This window comes from Hylobates moloch, unplaced genomic scaffold, assembly GCF_009828535.3.
Source record: "Hylobates moloch isolate HMO894 unplaced genomic scaffold, HMol_V3 SCAFFOLD_3, whole genome shotgun sequence".
Taxonomy (NCBI): Eukaryota; Metazoa; Chordata; class Mammalia; order Primates; family Hylobatidae; genus Hylobates; species Hylobates moloch.
In genome coordinates, this window is record NW_026652278.1 from 28,437,362 (window position 1) to 28,458,749 (window position 21,388).

Here is a 21,388-nt window from a genome sequence, read left to right on the forward strand (position 1 = left end):
TAAACGGGTTATTATTGTCAGCAATTAGGGCTCAATCCCACTAGACAGCCTATGAAAACTCATGTAGAATGAGGCTCAGACTTGCCTACCTGACATAAGAGAAGAGTACTGATCCACTAGTTTTTTTTTTTTTTTGTTTTGTTTTTAACTTTTATTTTAGGTTCAGGGTACATGCACAGGTTTGTTATATAGGCATATTGTATGTCATGGGTATTTGGTGTACAGATTATTTTGTCACCCAGGTAATAAGTATAGTACCTAATAGATAGTTTTCTGCTCCTCTTCCTCCTCCCACCCTCCACCTTTAAGTAGGCCTCGGGGTCTGCCATTCCCTTCTTTGTGTCCATATGTACTCAAAGTTTAACTCCCACTTATAAGTGAGAACGTGAGGTATGTGGTTTTCTATTTCCGTGTTAGTTTGCTTAGGATGGCCTCCAGCTCCACCAATGTTGCTGCAAAGGACATGATCTTGTTCTTTTTTATGGCTGCATAGTATTCTACTGTGTATATGTGCCATTTTTTTTAATCTAGTCTACCATTGATGGGCATTTAGGTTGATTCCATGTCTTTACTATTGTGAACAAAGCTGTGATGAACACATGTGTGCATGTGTCTTTATAACAGAACAATTTATTTTCCTTTGGGCATATACCCAATAATGGGATTGCTGGGTCAAATGGTAATCCTGTTTTAAGTTCTTTGAGAAATCGCCAAACTGCTTTTCACAATGACTGAACTAATTTACATTCCCACCAGCACTGATCCACCAGCTCTGGATTCCTGGTGCTAAAGTTGTCCCAGAGTCTTGGCACCTTCAAGACTTGCATCTGCACCAGAATAGCTAACGAGTCTCTTGCAAGCATCCTACTTGGGAAGAAATCAGCCCTGGAACAGGGGATCCACAGTGCAGGTGAGGCAAGGTGATAGCAGGTCACCTCTGCGCAAAGCTAGTAGCTGAGGCAAATGTAGCTGGAAGGATGTGAGATGGAGTATGCTCCATACAAAGGCCAACTAAATATCATTACTTTGCAATCAGATCACTAATTTGTGTTTATTCATGGAAGTATTTCAAATACTAACAGCAAACCACTATAATCATTATACGTATAGGAGATGCATCCAAGCTATTTAAAGAACCTCCATTTGGGCTGGCTGTTGAAAACACTTTTACTTAAGATTCTGAAAGCACTTCAAGAATATTCACCTGAAGATGTCTTTGTTGGATTTCTTTTGAAGATTGTCTCTGTAACTCTTTCATTTTGCTTTAAACTCCTGTGTTGTAAATGTGTCCCTAATGATGTAATTGCTATTTATTTAACATTCAAAATCTCTCCCATTAAGACCAAATTAACATCATTTAAAACATCTCCAAATAGCTTTTCTTTGAATAATTACACTCTATTAATTTCTGCCTCAGGGTTTTTTTTTCAGAAAGATAATAATTTACTGGGGATACAGTAGCCACATCATGGAGGCTTGTCTACCTTCCATGATGGGTATATAAATCAGGATCTTAGATGAAGTATCAAAATCCAGGTAAGCTGAGACCAAGATGCAAAAACAGTCTTGAAAGTTAATTAAATCCCAGAATAGTTACATCTCATATATATCATTAAAAGTTGGTTATCAAAGAAACCAACACCATGGAATCTATGTGGGAAGGTTTTATCATGCACATATGTTGATACATGAATTGAATCTATGAATAATTTAAAAACGAATTTGGAGAAAAGATCTAGTAATCTTTTATGTTATCGGCTTATAAAAATCCTTAAAAGAGGATGTGCATACACTAAACAGTGAGGCTGATTTTTGCATGTGGATTAGCCTCTCAATTCTTGCATTTTGTAGGGCTTTGTAGCGTTCAAAGCATTTCAAAGCCATTATTATCTCCCTTGATCTTCACAACAACCTTCCAATTTAGAAAGGGCAAGTAGCATGATTCCATTCTACAGAGATGAGGAAATTAGTACTCTGAGAGTTTAAGTGACTTGTGTCATATTTCCTGGCTGGTAGGTGGCACATTCCTGATTACAACCCAGGTCTTTAAAGTCAGGGCTCTTTTCTCCACATCAGACCACTAGCTATTTGAATCATAAACTGATGGAGACCAGGGGCAATGCTCCATTGCACCTGGCATACTTCTAGGGCTCAACAAGTATCTGTTAATTGGCTACCAATACTTATTAATTGCTAGTACTTCTGGAACATCTCCCAACACTTTATAACAGTACTATTTTTCTATGTTTATACATAGAACTCTTAAAACTAACAGCAACATGTATCCAAGCTACCAACTGGCTTCATTGTAGTACTGGTATCATCCTAGAAACAGTCTGATACATGTTATTGCTCCAACCTCAGAATTCCTTGTTTCTTTTTTCTTCACCACATCTATAGAACATTACTGAGAGTTGAAAATACCACTGGGTAATAGATGGATCTACAGTGTTACCTGTCTGGTTGGCATCTTTACAAAGGTTCAGGGAGTAGCTAGCTGTTCTGGATTTGCATGACTGGTTGTGGGTGCCACAGGTTCAGGAAGCCACTCTCTTCTCCTGGCCTGCATCTGCACAAACCCTCCCAGGCTCAAGTGGCCAACTATATCTTTAGGGTTCCTACCCTTTCCCTGTGCTCAGTTCCTAAAACTCATGCCCTTTTCCAGAATGTTCAAGTTGCAGCACGTCATCTCACAGGGCACTACAGGCTCACTTAAAACAGCGAGGGAAAAGTTTCATTCTGTGCTAAGGCAACAAAGACATTAGGGATGTGGAGAAAGACCTGGCAGAGGCAAGATGACCGTCCCTCTTTCAAATTTTCTGCTTTCTTCTTACCTCTAGAGTACTTTATTTGTATCTTGATTATGGACTTTTTTTTCCTCTTGCGTTTTAAATTTTCGAAGACTTGTCAGTATTATACCCCTTTTATGAATACAATTGCATGCTCAATGAAAGTTTATTCCATGAATAAATGAACTCTTACCACATTAAAGGCCACCCTCTATGCCATGAAGAGAGTATAGGGCAGGGTTTCACACAATCCACTGCAGACATAATATACACATTGCTGGTGATAGGTTACTAAGGGACTGTTCTTGTTTCTTCATCACATTCCCTAGTAGCAAGAGTAGCCAGGATAGGAATCTTATTACTAAAGGAATTTTATTGCAACTGCTGCTAAAGTACAGATTCTCCAGGATAATCACTAGAAACGCTACTCCATAAGGTGAAAAGACAGGATTTTCAACCATCTTGGCTCAGAACACAGAAATCAACTTATTGCTTTCCCCTGCCCCTACAGAGGAAAGCCGATTTCTCTTTTATCCAAGTGGAACGGAGGCATTTCAGGCAGACTCTTCCCTATTAAAACAAGGGCTCTTCTGGGAAAGATTAGCGTCTTTTGATTTTGCTACAAAACCCCAGGTCCCCTACACAGAAAAGAAACTGACAGATTAACAAATTTCACAGCTTTCTGTATATCTCCAGCTCAGCTTGTCCAACAGCAGGAGATCAAACACTGGGTTCCCCCAAGCAAAACCATCAGGATGGCTACCTTTACCTCCTAGTCAATAGGAAAATAAAAGGTGAAGTAGAGACCTTCGAGGTCTCTCTAAATAGTAGGAGCTGCGTGAGTGGTTTATGGACCCTTCTACTGCACATAAGACACAGAATTAAAAATAATATGTCAAGAGAAATAAAATTATGATTGGGCATGAGGCACATTCCTTTATAGGGGCAAACAGGAGAGGGTAAAATTTTTACTATCATGGGAAGAGGCTTAATTTAATGAATGAATATCATTATAAAGAGGTTACCAAGGTTTTTCATTATTTAAACTGTACTCTCAAATGCATATACTGTACATTTGTATATAATCTCTCACTCATGTGTAAATAATTGCACATTAAATATGTGCATCACATTTATTAATATGCAGAGAAAAGACTTGGGCCTGGATCTCACCTGCATTCCACACGGTTCAGCTGTCCACACATGGAAAAGCCTCACCTTTGACCAATGCAGCCAACAGGGCTGCAAAAAGTCAGTGGTTTTCAAATATTTTTTAGCAACAGGATCCTTTTGTCAAATGAAAGAGTATTAGGAAACCTAACATATAGAGCAAACAAAAGCAGAGTTGCTCTGTTTGAGGAGGTGCTGGGAAGCCCAAAGCCCGGCCTTTCCAGGCATCCTCCTCCACTTGGCACATAAGGGTGGGAAAGGATGAAGGGAGAGGCTGGTCTCCTTTGTTTGTGAGTTTGTTTCTTCTTTCTCAGTTATATGTCTCTGTTAGCATTAAAACCAAATATAAGACATCAATACTTTTAAAAGTTCGAAATTTTAGTAGACAAATTTCTATAGTCATGAAAAAACAAACCCACCAAAGTCTCATCCTCATCTTGCTGTTATTTAACTGCTTAAATTGTAGGAATAAAAAATAATCTGCCTCTACACAGATCCCCTTTAAAAGCCAAACCAGTAAGCATCCGTCAGTGGAACGCACAATCCTCAGTGTCCGGTTCTGCCTTGGCGCTACTCCCTGGGAATGCCACCTTGAAGGGACTCAAGCCTCGCTGCTCTGTGACTTCTTCTACCAAGGCCTTTCTTTGACAGACTGGTAGGCAGGAACAGGTAGAACACCACCTCCTCTGATGCCCTGATACTGTGCTCATATAGCATCTGTGTAGCTTCTCCAACAGAGTAGGAAAAGCTACTCCGTTGGTCTGTGGGTTTTCTGCTTTGACAAAGCCTGCTGAGGCAACTTTACTTCAATGAACAGAATGAAAAAGCTTGCCCTTTTCTAGGCCACAGAGAGATACTGACTACAATCAATACAAATATTACCTTATTCATAAAGCCCATCCTGATCCTCATTTCAATTTTCAAAACTTATACACCCACCCCAAAAAAGATTTTTAAATGACACTGATTTCAGAAAATCATTTGAAATGGTTTCTAATAATTTTTTTTAAATAATACACACATAAAAACAAACAAACGAAAAGAATATAAGAAAGCAGCCAAGGAATAAAAAATGGCCAATGGCAAAGCATAAAAGGATATGAAGAATAACAATACCATAAGCTTTATGTGGAGAAGCTGCTAAAATTCATAAAAAAATGAGTTCTATGCTTTCTAGCAACTATAAAGAGGGGAACACAACATTATCTAGATTTAACTAAAGAAAATAGAAAATGTTCAGTTCAATTTTCCAACTTCTTTTTCTACCACTCCACTCCCTCCCACAATTACAACTGCCCCTTACATAAGAGGTCCTGGTACCTTCTGTTCTTTTATTTCCTTAACTTTACCCAGGCCTTCTCCTCTGGGCAGAATGCTCTTTCTCCTTCACCTCCTTAACTCGTACACATAGCCTTCTTTTGAGAAAGCTTGTACTGACCCTCCTCTAGGGTCAGGTGAAAGGCTCTTTCTCCAAGAGCAACATGTGCTTTCCACTAATACAGCTCTCATCATATTACATTATATTTGTTTAGTTATGTGCATTTCCCACTGGGCTGAATGTATTTTAATACATTTAAATGAATGAATATAAAAAGGACAATGAATAATATATTGGGCAATTCCTGGACAGCAGTTTTATAAAAACGCAGAGACATTGTACATTGCATGGTCATTTCTTATGCAGTGAGCAATCGTCAATTAGGCTAAGTTGTCCTGTATTGTTAGCTGCAGAAACAAGATTCCCTTGCTTGAAAAAGATAACTAACTACACTTCCTGAGAATAGGATGGTGTCTTATCTTCTCTGTTCAGTTCAGTTCAGCAAACATTTATTGAGTACCAATAATTATGCTACGAGCAGGAGAGGCAAGAGAAGCAATGATGAATAACACACAGTCCTATTCCTTTTGGAGACCTGGCTGGGGAAACATAATGCAAATGGGTAAGTACTGCATTGGAGCTTAGTCCAATCCCAATTGAGGATGTCAGGGAAGACTTCCTACAGGAGGTGCTGTCTGTCCTAAATTTAAATAATAAATTTGTCTGGTAAAGGGACATCCTAGGCAGGAAAAAAATATATAAGAAAGGCATATAAAGTAAGAAATGGCATAGTTTGTGCATGGAGACTCAAGAGGTTTATGTTTATTGAAGGTTAAAATGAAACAAGGAAGGAATGTGAAGAGCAGTGGTGGGTAAGGAATTCATATGCGACTGATGGAGTAGGTAGGATCCAGGTCACAGAGGTCTTTGTAGACAATGGTAAGGAAATTGGATTTCACCCTACAGGTGATGAGCTGCCACTGAATGTAGAAATATTGATTTAGCCCTGTGACTGGCTGGTGGGGAAGGCTGGTGTTGATCTGGGAGAAGGAAATCAATTAGTAAGCTCTTATAACATTTCATAAAATATATAATAAGGATTTATAAATGGTTTTAAATAGCCAAATCATAATGATGCTTCTCCCCTTTCCTATTATAAATCACCCTAGAGCAATAAGAAAAATAAGAAAGGGAAATGCAAACTCTATCTGTAATGAAAATCTAACTCTGAAACATAATATATGTGGAAAAGGAGTCATATATATTGTGTTCCACCTGGAGTGGGTCTTATGAGAAGAACCCACTCACAGAGAAAACAATCTTGAGTCATATGGAACCTCAGTGAGAACCAAGAAGGATTCTTGTTAAGCTGAAACAGAGCCCTAATCTATTGCTAAAATGAACCTCCTCAAATAGTTTTTCCAGGAAGAACTCACAGCATTAAAAAATAAGCAATAGTTAAACACATAAAGATAAAAGAAAATAGCATAAGAATGCTAAAATAATATAGGAAAATAAAGACAGAAAGGGACAGGAAAAACAAATAACAGATATGGAATAAAATATGCTTCCATAGAGCAAATAAAAATTGCAAACACACTGCTATAATTTAAAATAACCTGTATGATGAAGAGATCACCTCTATAAGAGAAGAGTTTGAAGCAGAAATACAAGCGCTCAGGGAAGGTATGTTGAGATGAGAGAAAGAGACACAATATAAACTGGCAAAGCTCAGAAAAGAAGTTAAACAAAAACAGGAAAAAGAAAAAATAAAATAAAGCAAAAAGAGCCTAGAGAATAATGTAAGATTGTTTTTAATCTCATTTTCCTCAGTTTGCTCAGGGAGTAAAAAAGGATGGGGGAAATTATGGCTCTCTTTTGTCCTTCCTGTCTAGTGTACACATCCTAGATATCCTGGAAGAAAGGAACCAAAACTATAAAACTGAAATAGAAAATATATTTCAAGATATGCCACAGAAACTCTCAAGAAATTAAAAAATAAAGAAAAAATTTCATCTATTTAACAAAAAAATTAATATTCCAGAAGAAAGAATCAGTACATTATGGCCAACCACAATGCATACACTAACTAATAAGCAATTGGTATCAAAATATTTTTTAAAGGCTTTAAGTATTGAAGTTAAAAAACAAAATAAAACAACAACAAGATGCCTTAAAGAAAAATCCGAGACTGGTCTGAATAGTAACAAATTATTGGAGTAAAAATTCTCATGGAAAGAGGATGACACATACATTTTATACCCTGAGAAATGATATTAAAACATAAAAAGATACAGACAAACATATTTTCAGCATTCAAGTAGCCTTTCTTGGAAGACAAATTTCAGACAAACAAGAGATAAATGGGAAAAACTATAGGAAAAAGACTTCTGGGGACAATTGAATACTTTTACCTATAAGACTAAAATCAAAATAAATGCAGGAATTACAGTGCAGAGTAGAATGTTCATGCTCTAAAATGATGACGTCAACAGACTGGGGTTGGAAAGAGGAATCTGATAAGAGGTCATAAACACACACTTTTTTTTCTCCTTTCTTCTTCTGCAGTGCTTCATAAAATATTTAAGTCTAACAGAATTATATTTTACAGCAGTAAGACAAACACTAGGAAATAATTATTCAAAATTAGGTAGTGGAAGAATTAAAGAGAGGGAGAAAATTAGAAATTCAAGGAAATACACTGATTTTGTAATTGCTGCCAACAGGAAATCAATAGATATTGTCCAGAAATAGAAGATTCAGTATGTTATATAAATTTCTATTCATAAAGCTAAGCACTTAGAACAAAAATACAAATACTCAAAATTATCAGACACACAGGAAAGCAAACAGACCACACAATGGGAGTTTTAAAGTATATGCTTTGTGTTTAATTATAAACACAAAGCATATACTGTCAGAACTAAGACATATATGTCATATCTGTCAATGCAAATGGCCAAACTCACCTGTGAGAAGAAAAAGGTGGATTAAATGCTGATGATCCACTGATTTGTATTTGCACCTGCACTATATGTAGTTGTTTACCTGCAACTCATTGGCATTCTTTTACCATATTTCAATCTTAGCTAATTGATAGTTGCAAATGATACCATGTAATCTGTGTTTAGTTGATGATTAATGAAATCCAATGTTTTTCTCAAGTTTATTGGCCTTTCACATTATTTGGGGCATTGTTAATCCATTGGTTCCCACCTCATTGATAGTAAAAATAAAGCCTTCAAGGCCCAATGGGATCCAGCACCTCCACCTTTCCGGCCTTATCTCTAAATTGTCTATCTAGGTCTCATTGCAGGTTCCTGCTCATCTCATTGAACTCTGAATATTGGAGTAGGCTGAGGCTCAGTCTTTGGATGGTTTCTCTTTTCTATCAATACTTATTTCTTAGTGGTCTAAGAAATGCCATCAATATGCTGGCAACTTCACAATAGATCAACTCAGCTGCAACTGGCAATTCTGTGGTCTAAAAATGCCATCAATATACTGTAGACTTTACAATGGATACACTCAGCTGCAACTGCTCCATGATCCACCCCCACTCCTGAACCCAGCCTCAAATCTCTAACTGCCCATTCCCCATCTTCATGTGGGCTCAAGGAAGCCAAGGCCTGACAACCTGGCTCCATGCTCCTCTCTGATTGCACTATCTTCTGCCACCCTGTTCCTAGTTCACCACTCAATCAGGCCTTCCTAAGTCTCCCTAAATAAAACAGCAATACCTTTATAGCTTCAATATTCACAGTCCCTGATTTATTTTTATTCATAGCACTTATCATTATCTGATACATTTTGTAGACAGATAATAGTAAAAGATAAATAGAAAGATAGAAAGCAAATATTCATATAATACTGTTTCTAGGGCTTCGTTTTGCTGCTTTACAGATAGCGTTAATAAATATAATCCACTCAGCAATCCATGACGTAGGTACTACAATTATCTTCCTTTTATAGATAAGTCAAATGACACACAGCTCAAGGTCACACAGCTAAGTGTGGAATGCCACAGTTTCAACAAATGTCAGGTGTTGGGCTCTAAATTATATGTTCTTAAACATTACTCTTCGTAACTTTTCATATCTATGTATATATGGACGTTTACATCATACACATATTTTTTCCTATCTTCCACTAGAATTAAATACCACTAAGGCAGAAACTTTGTTGTGTTCACTATCCTAACCCCAGCACCTAGCACCTAGAACAGGGGACCTCACATATACTTGGCAATGAATAAAACTTTATCGAATAATGAAACCGCATATCTTTTCAAGGAAAATAAAAATTGATGCTAATTAAAGACAAAACTTCTGCCTACTTCCAGTATAATAAAAAAGGAATGTTTCAGAATAATTTTTAAAAAAAATATGTGTATCTGTCTGCAGAATTACAGCAAACTTTATGGAATACAAGGAAAAATGAAAAAAGTCTGAACATTTTACATTCTAAGTCATGTTTCCAAGAAACAATTCTGGCATATTTAGCATTAAGGGAAGGGAAATCCGATTGGTAAATTCAGAACTCAGTCCTGTGCTTCCACTGTGGAAAAAAAAAAAAAAAACTAAATAGAAAGAGATGAAGGCCTTAAATGGGGACCATAACAATGAGAATGGAATAAAAGGAAACACTAGAGAAATCACAAAGAGTGATATTAACAAAGGCTGTGGGTTCATTTAATTTGGCAACACAGACTGACTTTGACTGACCTGGTAGGGGTTGTGCCACAAACTGTGTAAGGGTTAAGGTCAAGGGTGACCTGTTGGTTCTGTTTTACTTGTGGAATGTCTATGCTGGGATCTTGAGTTGGTTATTTGATATGGAAGGCTGCAGTACATGGTAGAGGTCGCAGCTCACTGACTTGAAAGTCATCAAACCTTGGAAACAGTCCTTAAAAACAGGGATTGCTCAGGCAGTGAGTACCAGGTAGAGAAGCAGGTCAAGGGCAGAAACTTGAGGAACCCTAGAGTAGTGACTGGTGCTATGTATTTTGTAATGTATGTGTTCAATAAACAAACACTTATGAATAAGAGAATGAGAGTGCCGTTGGCCTCCCAAAACTTAGAAATACAATCCTGAGATTCTGGATTTTCGTCAAGCTAAAAAACAGGGATTTTTGAAGCCACAGAACCTTCCTGTTTCACTCTTTCATCCAAGATGGTTTTTGAGTGGCTAGCTACTTTTCCTGTATTTCACTAGGCCTCAAAAATCTTTGTAACTAAGTTATAGAGAGAAGTAACTGTGATGCCTACAATCAGTTCAATATAGCAAATATTGACTGAGCACCCCTGATATGCAAAGACATCTTGTTAGGGCTAAAGGAGAGGGGTCCACTGTGTGTATAAAATATTGTCCCCATTCTCAGAGAGTGTAAAATGCAATTTGGAGAGAAGACAAATCCATTGATATCCTGTGTGCTAGAGGAATGGTACAGACCATAGAGCTGCAAGGGTTCAGAGGATGGCGAGTCACACTGAGCTTGGAAGTTCATAGAAAGTCTCCTAGAAGAGATGGGATTGATCTGGACTGAAATACCAGGGGTCAGGTAGAGAAGGTCATTCAGTTGCTTAGGTCTGAGCCAACTCAGGGAGTTTTCAAAGTTCAACTTTCCTGTGGGAATAGTTTGCAAAACAACTGAGAATAGAAGGAAGGAAAGGCAGAGTGCAGGAAATCAAGGTTGCCGTCAAATGCCATGTTTGATTTATCACATGCATCCTCTGTCAGTCATCTGGTGGAGCACTACCTTTTGTTCCCCTTACTTTTGCCCTGTTTTGTACCTCCTTGTAGTACAGAGTAGAGATAACAAGACCCACAATGTAAAAGAAGGCTTCCCTGGTCTGCCTAAATATGAGTCCCATCTAATTTTTCCTAAGACTCAGTTCTGAGAGTAAACGCTTTGGGACGTGGACATTGAGGAGGTAGTCAGCACTGGAAAGAAGGGGAAAGTTTAGTGAGTAGTAGATATTTCCAGAAAAAGAATCCTAAAGATGCTTAATTTATAGGGGATTTTCATTGCCAAGTTAAACAAGTCACTTTGGGTAGAAATAGAATGTGGCTTTGATAAATTACTTAAAGTCAAATCCCATTAGAAATTTGACTTTAAGTTACTTCAAACCTAGCCCAAGACTAGTCAATTCAGACAGCTCCTGTGCTATAAAATGGAAATCCAATGGAAGGATTCAGCGCATCACTAAAACCAGTAGAAGTCTGGGCTCTCCCCAGAGGACTGGGCCCCTGAAGCAAAGGAGGATGAGTGTCTCAGCTCCACATCTTCACAACCTTGGGAAAGCCACCCTCCTTTTCCTAGCAGGCAGCCAACTTCAATGATGCATCCTCTGTACTTTCTGTACTCACCTGAATGAAGACATATTCATCCTGGACAACCAGGGAACTGATGTCAATGGAGCGGGCAAAAGGCCCACTTCTAGTTGTCTCGGCGCATTCCTGGATCCTGCAGGTGAGGTAGTGAGCATCTGAAATAGGAGGGCAGAGTGATGCTTAGATACAAGTGAAAATCATGTGGGAGCCCCAGGGAGCACACAGAACTCTACTTCATGGGGGAATCAACAAGGTAATTTAAAATAACAGTGAGATTTCATGCTTTTGTCCACAGAATTTATAATAATTCCCAAAAAATCGTAATATCTAGTTTGGGCAGAGAAGTGGAAAAATCGTTCATCTCATATCAGACTGCTGAAAGAGTAATTTGGTATAGATTTTTGGAAGAACAAATCTGAAATATGTATCAGAATTTTAAAGGTACATATCTTATATCAGCAATTCTAATTCAAGGAGATTCTGTTCTCTCTAATTTTCTAATTAGAGAATTCTAATTCTCTAGACGTTTTCTAGAGAAAGACTCATATTTTCACAAAGAGACAAGGGCAACGATATTCACAGTGGCATTGTTCATAGTAGTGAAAAATTAGAAAGAGGCTCAATGCCTATGAATTAATGATCACTTAAATAAACTAAGATACGTGCATACGACAGAGTATATGCTGCAATTAGAAGAATTTGGTGGATACATATGCTTCAACATGGTAATTTCTCCAAAACGCACTGTTCTGCAATCGTTTAAAAATTAGTTAGCATCATGTGTAGTATGATCCAATTAGGCTTGTGCCATACTGCATAGAACAATGTTTAAAGGATACATATGAAAATTAGCTATGATTACTTTTAGGCAAAGAAATGGACTCAAGGAAGTAGACAGAATTCAAGTGGGACCTTTGCTTTTTACATTAGATACATTTTTATTATTTTTACAACAAGAATGCATTCACTTCTTACATAACATTTACAAAACTTACATAATTACTTGTAAAAATCTTCTAGAGATCTCAACAGCTGAACCCTCCTCCCTCGCCTCAAGCAACCCAAAAAAGGCACGGCACCAGCTGTAGCTGAATGGGAAATCTTTGGCTCCAAAAGGCATTCTGATTATGACTAGAAGGTTATCCAAGGAAAGGCAATCCATTCGGTTTTTTGCTCTTTAATTAAGGAAAAACTACAGGTGAGTCTCTGTGAAGAATCCACCACAAAAATTTGCTTTAAAAAGGTTATTATTCATTTAATGAAATTTAAAAATAAATGATCAAAATGGAAAGTAGAAATCGTTTCAAGATTAAAAGTGGAGAAATCTTATTATCTAAAACCACATGCATTATTACATATGCCTATCTAATGCAATTGTTTCCTTGTATGTGCACGTATGTGTGCAGAGGTGTCAGGGGCTACAGCGAAGGAAGTGCTAGGCAGCAGACAAATAAAAGCAAAAGGCTTACATAAGCAAAAATGTATAACAATTGAGATTAAACTATGGGTACTTTAAATGATCTCTGTTTAAGTAACTGACGGATTCAGCAAATATTTCTTATGCACACACTACATATTGGGTATTGTTTGGGTACTAGGAATAAGGCAGTGAATTAGAGATTTTCCTTTCTAAAAGAACCTTCTGTCTAGGAAGGGGTTTACTCATATATGTAGCCAGTTATTACACATATTAATTTAGAAACATGATGCTACTTTAAGAAATATTTTAATGGGAAATATGTTCATTACATGCTGTACATAACTACTTGAATGTTCAAATTTGAGCAATGTCTGTTTGCTTTGGTAACTATAATCTGACTAGGTCTAGTATTGATTCCATTCACCCCATCAGCAGTCATCATCTGCACAGTAGCTCTAGCCTCTAAACTTTTCTTTCTTCTGCACCCCATTTGGTTCCCAATCCTTGACAATTCTGCCTCTGAAGTGTTTCCAGAGTTTCTTCTCTTCCCTCCATTACCTGTGCCATTTGCCTGGGACACTTTCTTGTCATCTGTGTTCCTTCTGCACTCATTTCACATCTAGGGTCCATGTGGATGATGAATTGGAAACTGGATGGAGTTGAAACAAGTAGCCAAAGGCATCTCTAAAACCTAAGCCTGGGCTAATACCTCCCAGCATCAACACCACCACTATTGCTGAGTGCCTTAAGATAGGGCCTGAATAACTTTGTATGACATGGCAGGCCTTTACAACTATCCTAATAAACTCAAATGCTTAAGGGGCCATGCAAATTATGTATGAGAGTAAAATTAGCAGGGGTAGATGATAAATGGGGGCTGGCACAAGGTCTCAGTGTCAGGGATCTCTGAGGAGTGGCGGAGACTACACTCAAATGGCAAACATTCGCCTGTTTTTAAGGGGGAACTGCTCCTCCACACAGAATTCACATGCAAAAATAAGACATTCCGAGTTTCTAAGAAAAGCTAAATGCCTCTATTTTTTAAATGTTAAATTTCCTTATTTTTACAACTGAGAGCTATTGGGAGGCCGAGGTGGGTGGATCACAAGGTCAGGAGATCAGACCATCCTGGCTAACATGGTGAAATCCCATCTCTACTACAAATGCAAAAAACTAGCTGGGTGTGGTAGCGTGTGCCTGTAATCCCAGCTACTCGGGAGGCTGAGGCAGGAGAATTGCTTGAACCAGGGAGTCAGAGGTTGCGCTGAGCCGAGATCGCGCCATGGTACTCCAGCCTGGTGACAGAGCAAAACGCCGTCTCACCAAAAAAAAAAAAAAAAAAAAGGTTGAGAGGTAATTTAAATATAAAAGATGGTATAGGCCAAACACCTTGAGGCCAACACTCCAAATGAAACCCAGGAGCCACTGTTTTTTTTTTTTTTTCCTTTCCAACTTTTATTTTAGATCCAGGATGCACATGTGCATAGGCAAATTGCATGTTGTGGGGATTTGGTGTACAGATTATTTCATCACCCAGGTAATAAGCATAGCACACGGTAGTTTTTCTATTTTCATCCTCCTCCCAACCTCTTCCCTCAAAAGTAGGCCCTGGTGTCTGTTGCTCCCCTTTTTGTGTCCGTATGTACTCAATGTTTAGCTCCAACTTATAAATGAGAACATGTGGTATTTGTTTTTCTGTTCCAGTGTTAGTTTGCTTAGGATAATGGCCTCCAGCTCCATCCATGTTGCTGCAAAGGACATGATCTCATTCTTTTTTATGGTTGCATGATATTCCATGGTGTATATGTACTACATTTTCTTTATCCACTCCACTGTGGATGGGCATTTAGGTCGATTGCATGTCTTTGCTATTGTGAATAGTGCTGCAATGAACACACGTGTGCATGTTCAATGATTTATATTCTTTTCTGCTCTGCAATTTGGTCATGACCTTCCTTATAAGGAAAGAGACAGGCTTTCTTACCCTCATTCCCTGACCCTGTAGCAACAGCTTGTCCAACATTCTTTAAGGACAGCCTGTATGTCCCTTCCTTTTTGTCTTGGTTCACAGAGAAAGCCAAGAGTGGCCTGGATTTCCACTTCTGGCTGAGAGGAGAGGGGAAGGCAGGGAGCCCAGGCTGTGCTTTGGAGCACATTGTTGCTAGCCCACCAGGAATATTCTTGGAACCATATAGTCTTAGTAATTTACTCCTAGAATAAAGCACTAAAACAATGAAAAGCTGCAGTAAAAACATGTAAAGAAACCACAGGTGTTGACATGGCAACCTGCTTCCTTCTTACCAGCCAGTGTCTCAGAAAGCCCTTTGCACTCACTGGTAATCAAAGATACACACAGGGGGACACCTTATTCCCACACACTGGCTCATTTCCCTCTGGCCATTTACTATTCACTCTCTCATTTGGACACTTTGAAAAAATAAGCAGTGTATTCGAGGCCACCAGAAACAAAATCAAAACCTACCTAAACCTTGGCCCATAGCAGGTATAATGTTGTGCCAAGCTCGTCCTACTTCTTGGCTCGCTCTCTACTTGCCACTGCTCAGCATGGAATGAAAGGTCCAATTTAACAGGAAGACAGCACTGAAACGAGTTTTTGAAAATCACTTAAAATTTGGTGGCCTTGCCGTCTTAGCTGGACTCAAATATTGGAAGTCTCAATGCTTTTATTTTTCAAAACATAGAGACTGGATAAGTGCCGCAGTGCCCTCTGCCAGGCGAGAACCAAATTAGGGGCATGGGGAAACTAAATTGTCAGGCAGGCCTTGTGGTCAAACAGAAGTGACTGAGGAACTGTGGCTGTCAAGGGTGAGCAGGGAATATCATTTGGTTCAAACCTCACATATGCAAAATGTCTCAAATTAGAATTCCAGACATTACTTCCAAATGAGGCTGAATACAGTTATAGAGATTCTATGATGAAATTCACAAAGGTATTATGACATAACTTAAAATCCCCAAATAGGCCTCCAACAAGTGTGGCCTTCTTATTTGTTTTTTAATAACACCAGATACCAGATAAAATGAAAGTGGTCCAGATCTCTTGAGCATACTCCAGTGGTTCTGAAAGCAAGGACTCTGAAGCTAGAAAGTGCTGAGATCAAATCTGGGACTTAACTATGGGCAAACTGGCCTTGGCCAAGTAGCAGCATGGCTTTTTAGCTGTGAGGTGCAGACAATTTAGTATGTGCCTCTGAGGACTGTCATCAGGATTAAACAAGATTATGCATGAAAAATGCTTAGCACATTGTGGATACATTTTAAAAGATCAATAAATGTTATTTTTTATTATGAAGAGAAAGGGAAAGGAATCCAACTCTCAGCATCTTTTATAGATTCAATTTATAATAAATGTCCTATTTTGTTGTGGAGAATTGAAAGACCATGATATCACAGGTTCTACAGTGAAGTCATATTCTGAATTTAAATCATTGTTTACCTTAAGTGCAATGGATGTTTGGACAAGAAAAAAAGTATATGGGCTGGACAAATCAGGAGAACTTCAAAGAGGAGGCAGCCCTTGAGTTTAACCTGGATTTGAAATTGTGCTATGTGAAAGGAAATTCTTGAATGAGGGAGTTAAAAATGCAAATGGACTTTTACGTAAGCAAAGCTCATGAAATATGTGACATACTTGCATGCTAATGAATTGACTTTGATTAATTCTTATTCTTGAACTTCTATTTTCTATCCTCTCCTTTGAAATATCCTCAAATGAAAAACTAGAAAGAACAGAGAGTAGAAAGATCTCATTTGGATATCCCTAAGTAAAAACCAGAGAGTGATTTCCTAATAGTTAATCTTCATGCTTAATATATTTCTAAATGTAAAATGTCTTCCTAATATATTTCTAAGAGCTGGTGTGGTCACTGGTTCACTTACAAAAATGAAAAGTCAAAGGCTTTGTTCCCTGCACCAGGAATAGAAGATTATTCTGCTATTTGGAAATATGCACCCCTATTTCAAACTAGTTCTACAGCTAGCAGGCCCTTTAGGGAGCATTGTAACATCACTTAAATGGAGCCAGCATCCATGTCTTCTCACCATACAGACGTGGGACCAAGGATCTCATATGGTGAGAAGGGCTGCCTCACACTGACTGATTCATTCCTTTTGTACTAGCTCAAGGTGTATAGAGAAGCTGCAGGTGTCAGACACATCCTGAGGTTCCAGGAAGCAGAGAACATAAGACGGGTTCTTGCCCTCAGAAGATTCCTATGCCAGTGATGGAGACAAGACATTCACAGATGAATATGCCTTAGGATGCTTAGAGAACTGGTGAATGTGGGAGGAGAGATGGAGACAATCTGATGCCCTTAGCATTCTTTTCTTCCTAAGAGGCTGTATTTCTGCTCAAAGTTTCACAGGACTCAGGCAGGCAGCCACAGCCTTTCTCTATTCAGCAAGAAAAGCCCCTCATCTACATCAACAAATTTCACTGTAAAGTCCAGTTCTGGTTCTGCCATACCTTTCCAAAAGGATCACCTCTTTACCAGCAGAAATAAAATCTTAGCCACTTTTCTCTTCCTGGGCTGACTTTATAAAGCTTCAGTGAATGCTGGTAAAACTGAACTGAATGACATTAGAAGCCTATACATTTTGTTATGTTTAATTACATGGTGTCCCATGATTATGTTTTGCCTTTGAGAATTACTAAGCATTCAAACTTCCTAGACGTCAAGCCTCTTGTCATCTCAGAGAAAAAACTTTCTGTGATTTACTCAACTTCCATTCCTTTGGGTAATAATATACTATTGTCACAAATTGAAAAAGTGAATTAAAATTGTGAACAAAAAGCAAATTCAGCTCTTCAGGCCTTCTCTTAGAGAAATACCCATGAGCTGTTTATTTTATGTAACATAAACTCTCAAATGAAAATAAGTGAAAAGAAGCAGATTCAAGGTAACGCTAAAAGGTTATTTAGCTTCCATCAGCATCCTTTTTCCTGACTGGGGAGTGCAACTAACCTATCTGTAAAGACAAGGAAGGAAGTAATATTGCTGCAAATATCTAATACAGAGCTTGAAGCATAATCGGTTCTAAAAACAAAGGCAACAAACAATAAAAGGAAGCTTCCATTCCTTCTACTGAGTTCATGGATTTTGAGCTTTGGTGAAACTTCTCATCTCCCATAGGAGAATCCTGGCATTATCTGCCTTCTTGATGGCACAGGAGGCAATCTGGCCGTTACAGATATTTAGAAACCATAGTGACAATGAATATCTCAGCAGTCCTACCATCCCATTCAGGGCTCTTTCCACTGTACCTGCTAAATAAACTGACCCTGAATAGGATGATTATATGAAGATCATGATGACGATGACAATGACGATGACAACAGTAGCGTTTTTTACTGCTCACTCTGTGTTGTTTAGTGTTCTAGGAACTATATGCATTAACTAATTTCATTCTTGCAACAACCCAGGGAGTTACAATTATTATCATTTCCCTGTTATAGCAGAAGAAACTGAGGCACGGATGATTAAGTAATTTGCCTAAGTTCCACAGCTCTAGGAAGTGACAAGAGCTAGAATTTGAACCCAGTTGATTTTACACCAGTACCTGTGATCCTAACCTTTATGTATTTTAAACATGGAAAGAAAACTGGGCTAGGTATTTGACTAGAATCTACACACTCGGTCACTCCCCGTCACTGGCCATCTATGTGACCTTGGGCAAGTTGTTATACAATTTGATGCCTTTTGGAATGTAATATAATGTGGGAATCTCTTATATGTTCTGACTTTTAGATTATGGAATCCTTCTATCAAAGACAATCTTATATCTCAATCCATAAAGTGAGTTTTACTCTGCCTTCTGTGGTTGAACAGAAGGCAAGCAGTCTGCAGTCCCATTGCCTTAGCCCCCACTTTGTCCTCATTTTGGCCTCTGAAGTCTTAAAGAGCTGCTAGAGCTCTGAGTTCACACAATTCCAAAGTTATTGAATTAATCAATATTTTTAAAGAGCCAATAATATATGTATCTAGAGCCTAGAATTTAGTCTTCAAAGCTAATAGTTTCACTTGTGTGCCAAGCTCTTTTGATTACTTATGTATGCCTGGAATTTCCGTTAAGAAGTATTAGGCTTTATCTTGTCTTAGAAGAAGTGCAGTGATTGCTTAATGAGGGATGATGATGAGACGAAAACAAAGGATGGTGGCATATGTTCTATGGGTTTTGATTCTGCACATTTCTAGAATGTCTAGATGCTTTGAATGTTTTGTCCATGTTCAGGTTCACTTATCACAGTGCCCCATGGGACATTGTACTTGGGAATTTCATGCAGAGGAGCTCACTACTTCACAAAGCAGCCCAGGTCAGGTCATCTTTGGGTACTCTCTGTTGTTACTGCTTTGTTCATTGAACTGAAATCTCCCTTGTTGTCAATTTTACTCTATAATAAGATCATCATTAGTAAACTGATGAAAAAAATAAATTATAAAAATACTTCTTACATTTGTTAGTATTTTCAAATAGGTAAAACACCAGATGAGGGATCACAGGAAGGCTAAGAAATTTGTCCAAGGTCTAAATGACAGTTAGTTCTCCAACTTTTATGTCATCAAGTTAATACTCTCTCTATTGACACTCAATTGCCTCTTAAATGGAGGGTGTGTGCATCCTTCTGTCTGTCGGTCTGTGACTGAGTAACTGTGTCAGAGAGAAAGCATGTGCAGGGACATTCAGAGAAAGATGAATTCCAGAAGCAAATGGGAGGAAAAGCCATCTGAATCCTGAATCTCATGACAGAAATAGGATTATTCACACAGTTGTTAACCAAACTGGTTGGCTTTGCCCTGTTTAAACCTTGCCAGGGCAACAAAAATAATTTAATGCTTTCAGCTTAATTCAGGAAGTCTGACTCCTATGGAGGGAGACTAGGACTAGGCCAGAGGAGAGACTCCGAGATACAAACAAGAAAAGAGACCAGCTTGTGTTGGGTTAGATCCAGAGTGTTGGAGTCAGCTTCAAAGTCAAAATTGTCAATGCCACACCACACAACTGAAAAGGCCATGCTCTGTGCTGCTTCTCTGGGGCTCCTTCAGTCTAGAGCAGCACCATGCAGTATATATTAAAAAAGAAAAGCCACAAATGATCTTTTAAATTTTTCAGTAATCATATTTTAAAAGTAAATAGAAAAGTGAAGTTCATTTATATGTTTTATTTAGCCCAAAATATATCATTTCATCATGTCATCATTATAAAAATTATCAAGGAACAATTTTTCATTCATAGTATAATAAATACTTGAAACCTGGTATGTATTTTATACTTAAAGCACACCTTGATTTGGACAGCACATTTCAAGGACTCAATAACCACTGTGACTAAATGACTACCATATTGGACAGCACAGCTCTAGCATAACTTTCCCACACCCCATTTCTATCATCCCTTTGGATGGTAGAAACTCATCCAACTCATCCCACAAGATGAGGCTTAGCTATGGCCTCTTCTGTGCAGCCTTCAGTCACTCCTCAGCCATTGCGCAACCCTTCCTTTTGGTCCCCACAGCACTTTTTCCATGATACTTACAGCAGAATCTCCGTGGCCTTTAGCATAATGTGTTGAAACAATGATCTGTGTACATATCTGCCTCTCCCATTAGCCTGTGAGCTACTTGGTGCTGATTGGTCCTTTTTATCTGTATATATCCCGCAGCTCAGTGCAGTGCAGTGTTAATCAAAGTGCAGTCCCCAGACCAGAAGCGGCAGCTGAGAGCTTGTCAGAAATGGGGAGTATATATTTTAACAAGCTCTCCAGATGGTGCACATGCATGTTAAAGTTCAACCAGCTCAGATCTAGTGCGTTGGTTCTCAATCCTACATGTCCTAAAATCAGCAGGACAACTTTATAAAAGGCCAATGCCCAGGACCTTTCCCAGGAGATACTTCAGTCATTGATTTGTGGTGGCGCCCAGGTAAGGGTGTGTGTGTGCATGCTTGTTTGTGTGTGTGTGTATGTGTGCGTGTGTGTGTGTGTTTATTTGTGAAGTGATTATAATGCTTGGTTTGAGGACCACTTGTCTTCTATACTTGAAGAGTGTTCCATTACAGAGGAGTGGATTGTGAACCAATGAACAAACATAAGAAAAGCACAAATTTCTATATTAATATTTGCATAGATGCCAGTATCCCCGTCTTACTCTGGGAACTACATAGAGCAATATTTAATTGGCGTTTCATGAGCAGATCTTGCTTCTGTTCCCTGAATGAATAAATAAATCGTTAATTCTGCTTCATTTTATAATTAGGAAAAAGGAACCTAGAGAGGTTTACTTGTTTCCCTGGATCACACAGCCTCTCAGTGGAAAAACTGGGATTAGAATTCAGGTGTCTA

The 21,388-nt window shown here is 38.4% G+C and overlaps 1 protein-coding gene across 1 annotated transcript in view; it reads right to left on the bottom strand.

Moving 5' to 3' along the window:
* Positions 1 to 21,388, bottom strand: part of SORCS3 (sortilin related VPS10 domain containing receptor 3) — a 630,771-nt gene that overhangs the window by 153,401 nt on the left and 455,982 nt on the right. Inside the window, exon 7 of the mRNA XM_032178305.2 lies at positions 11,647 to 11,765. Coding sequence (XP_032034196.1) covers positions 11,647 to 11,765 — 119 coding nt within the window. The remainder of the gene's footprint in view (positions 1 to 11,646; positions 11,766 to 21,388) is intronic.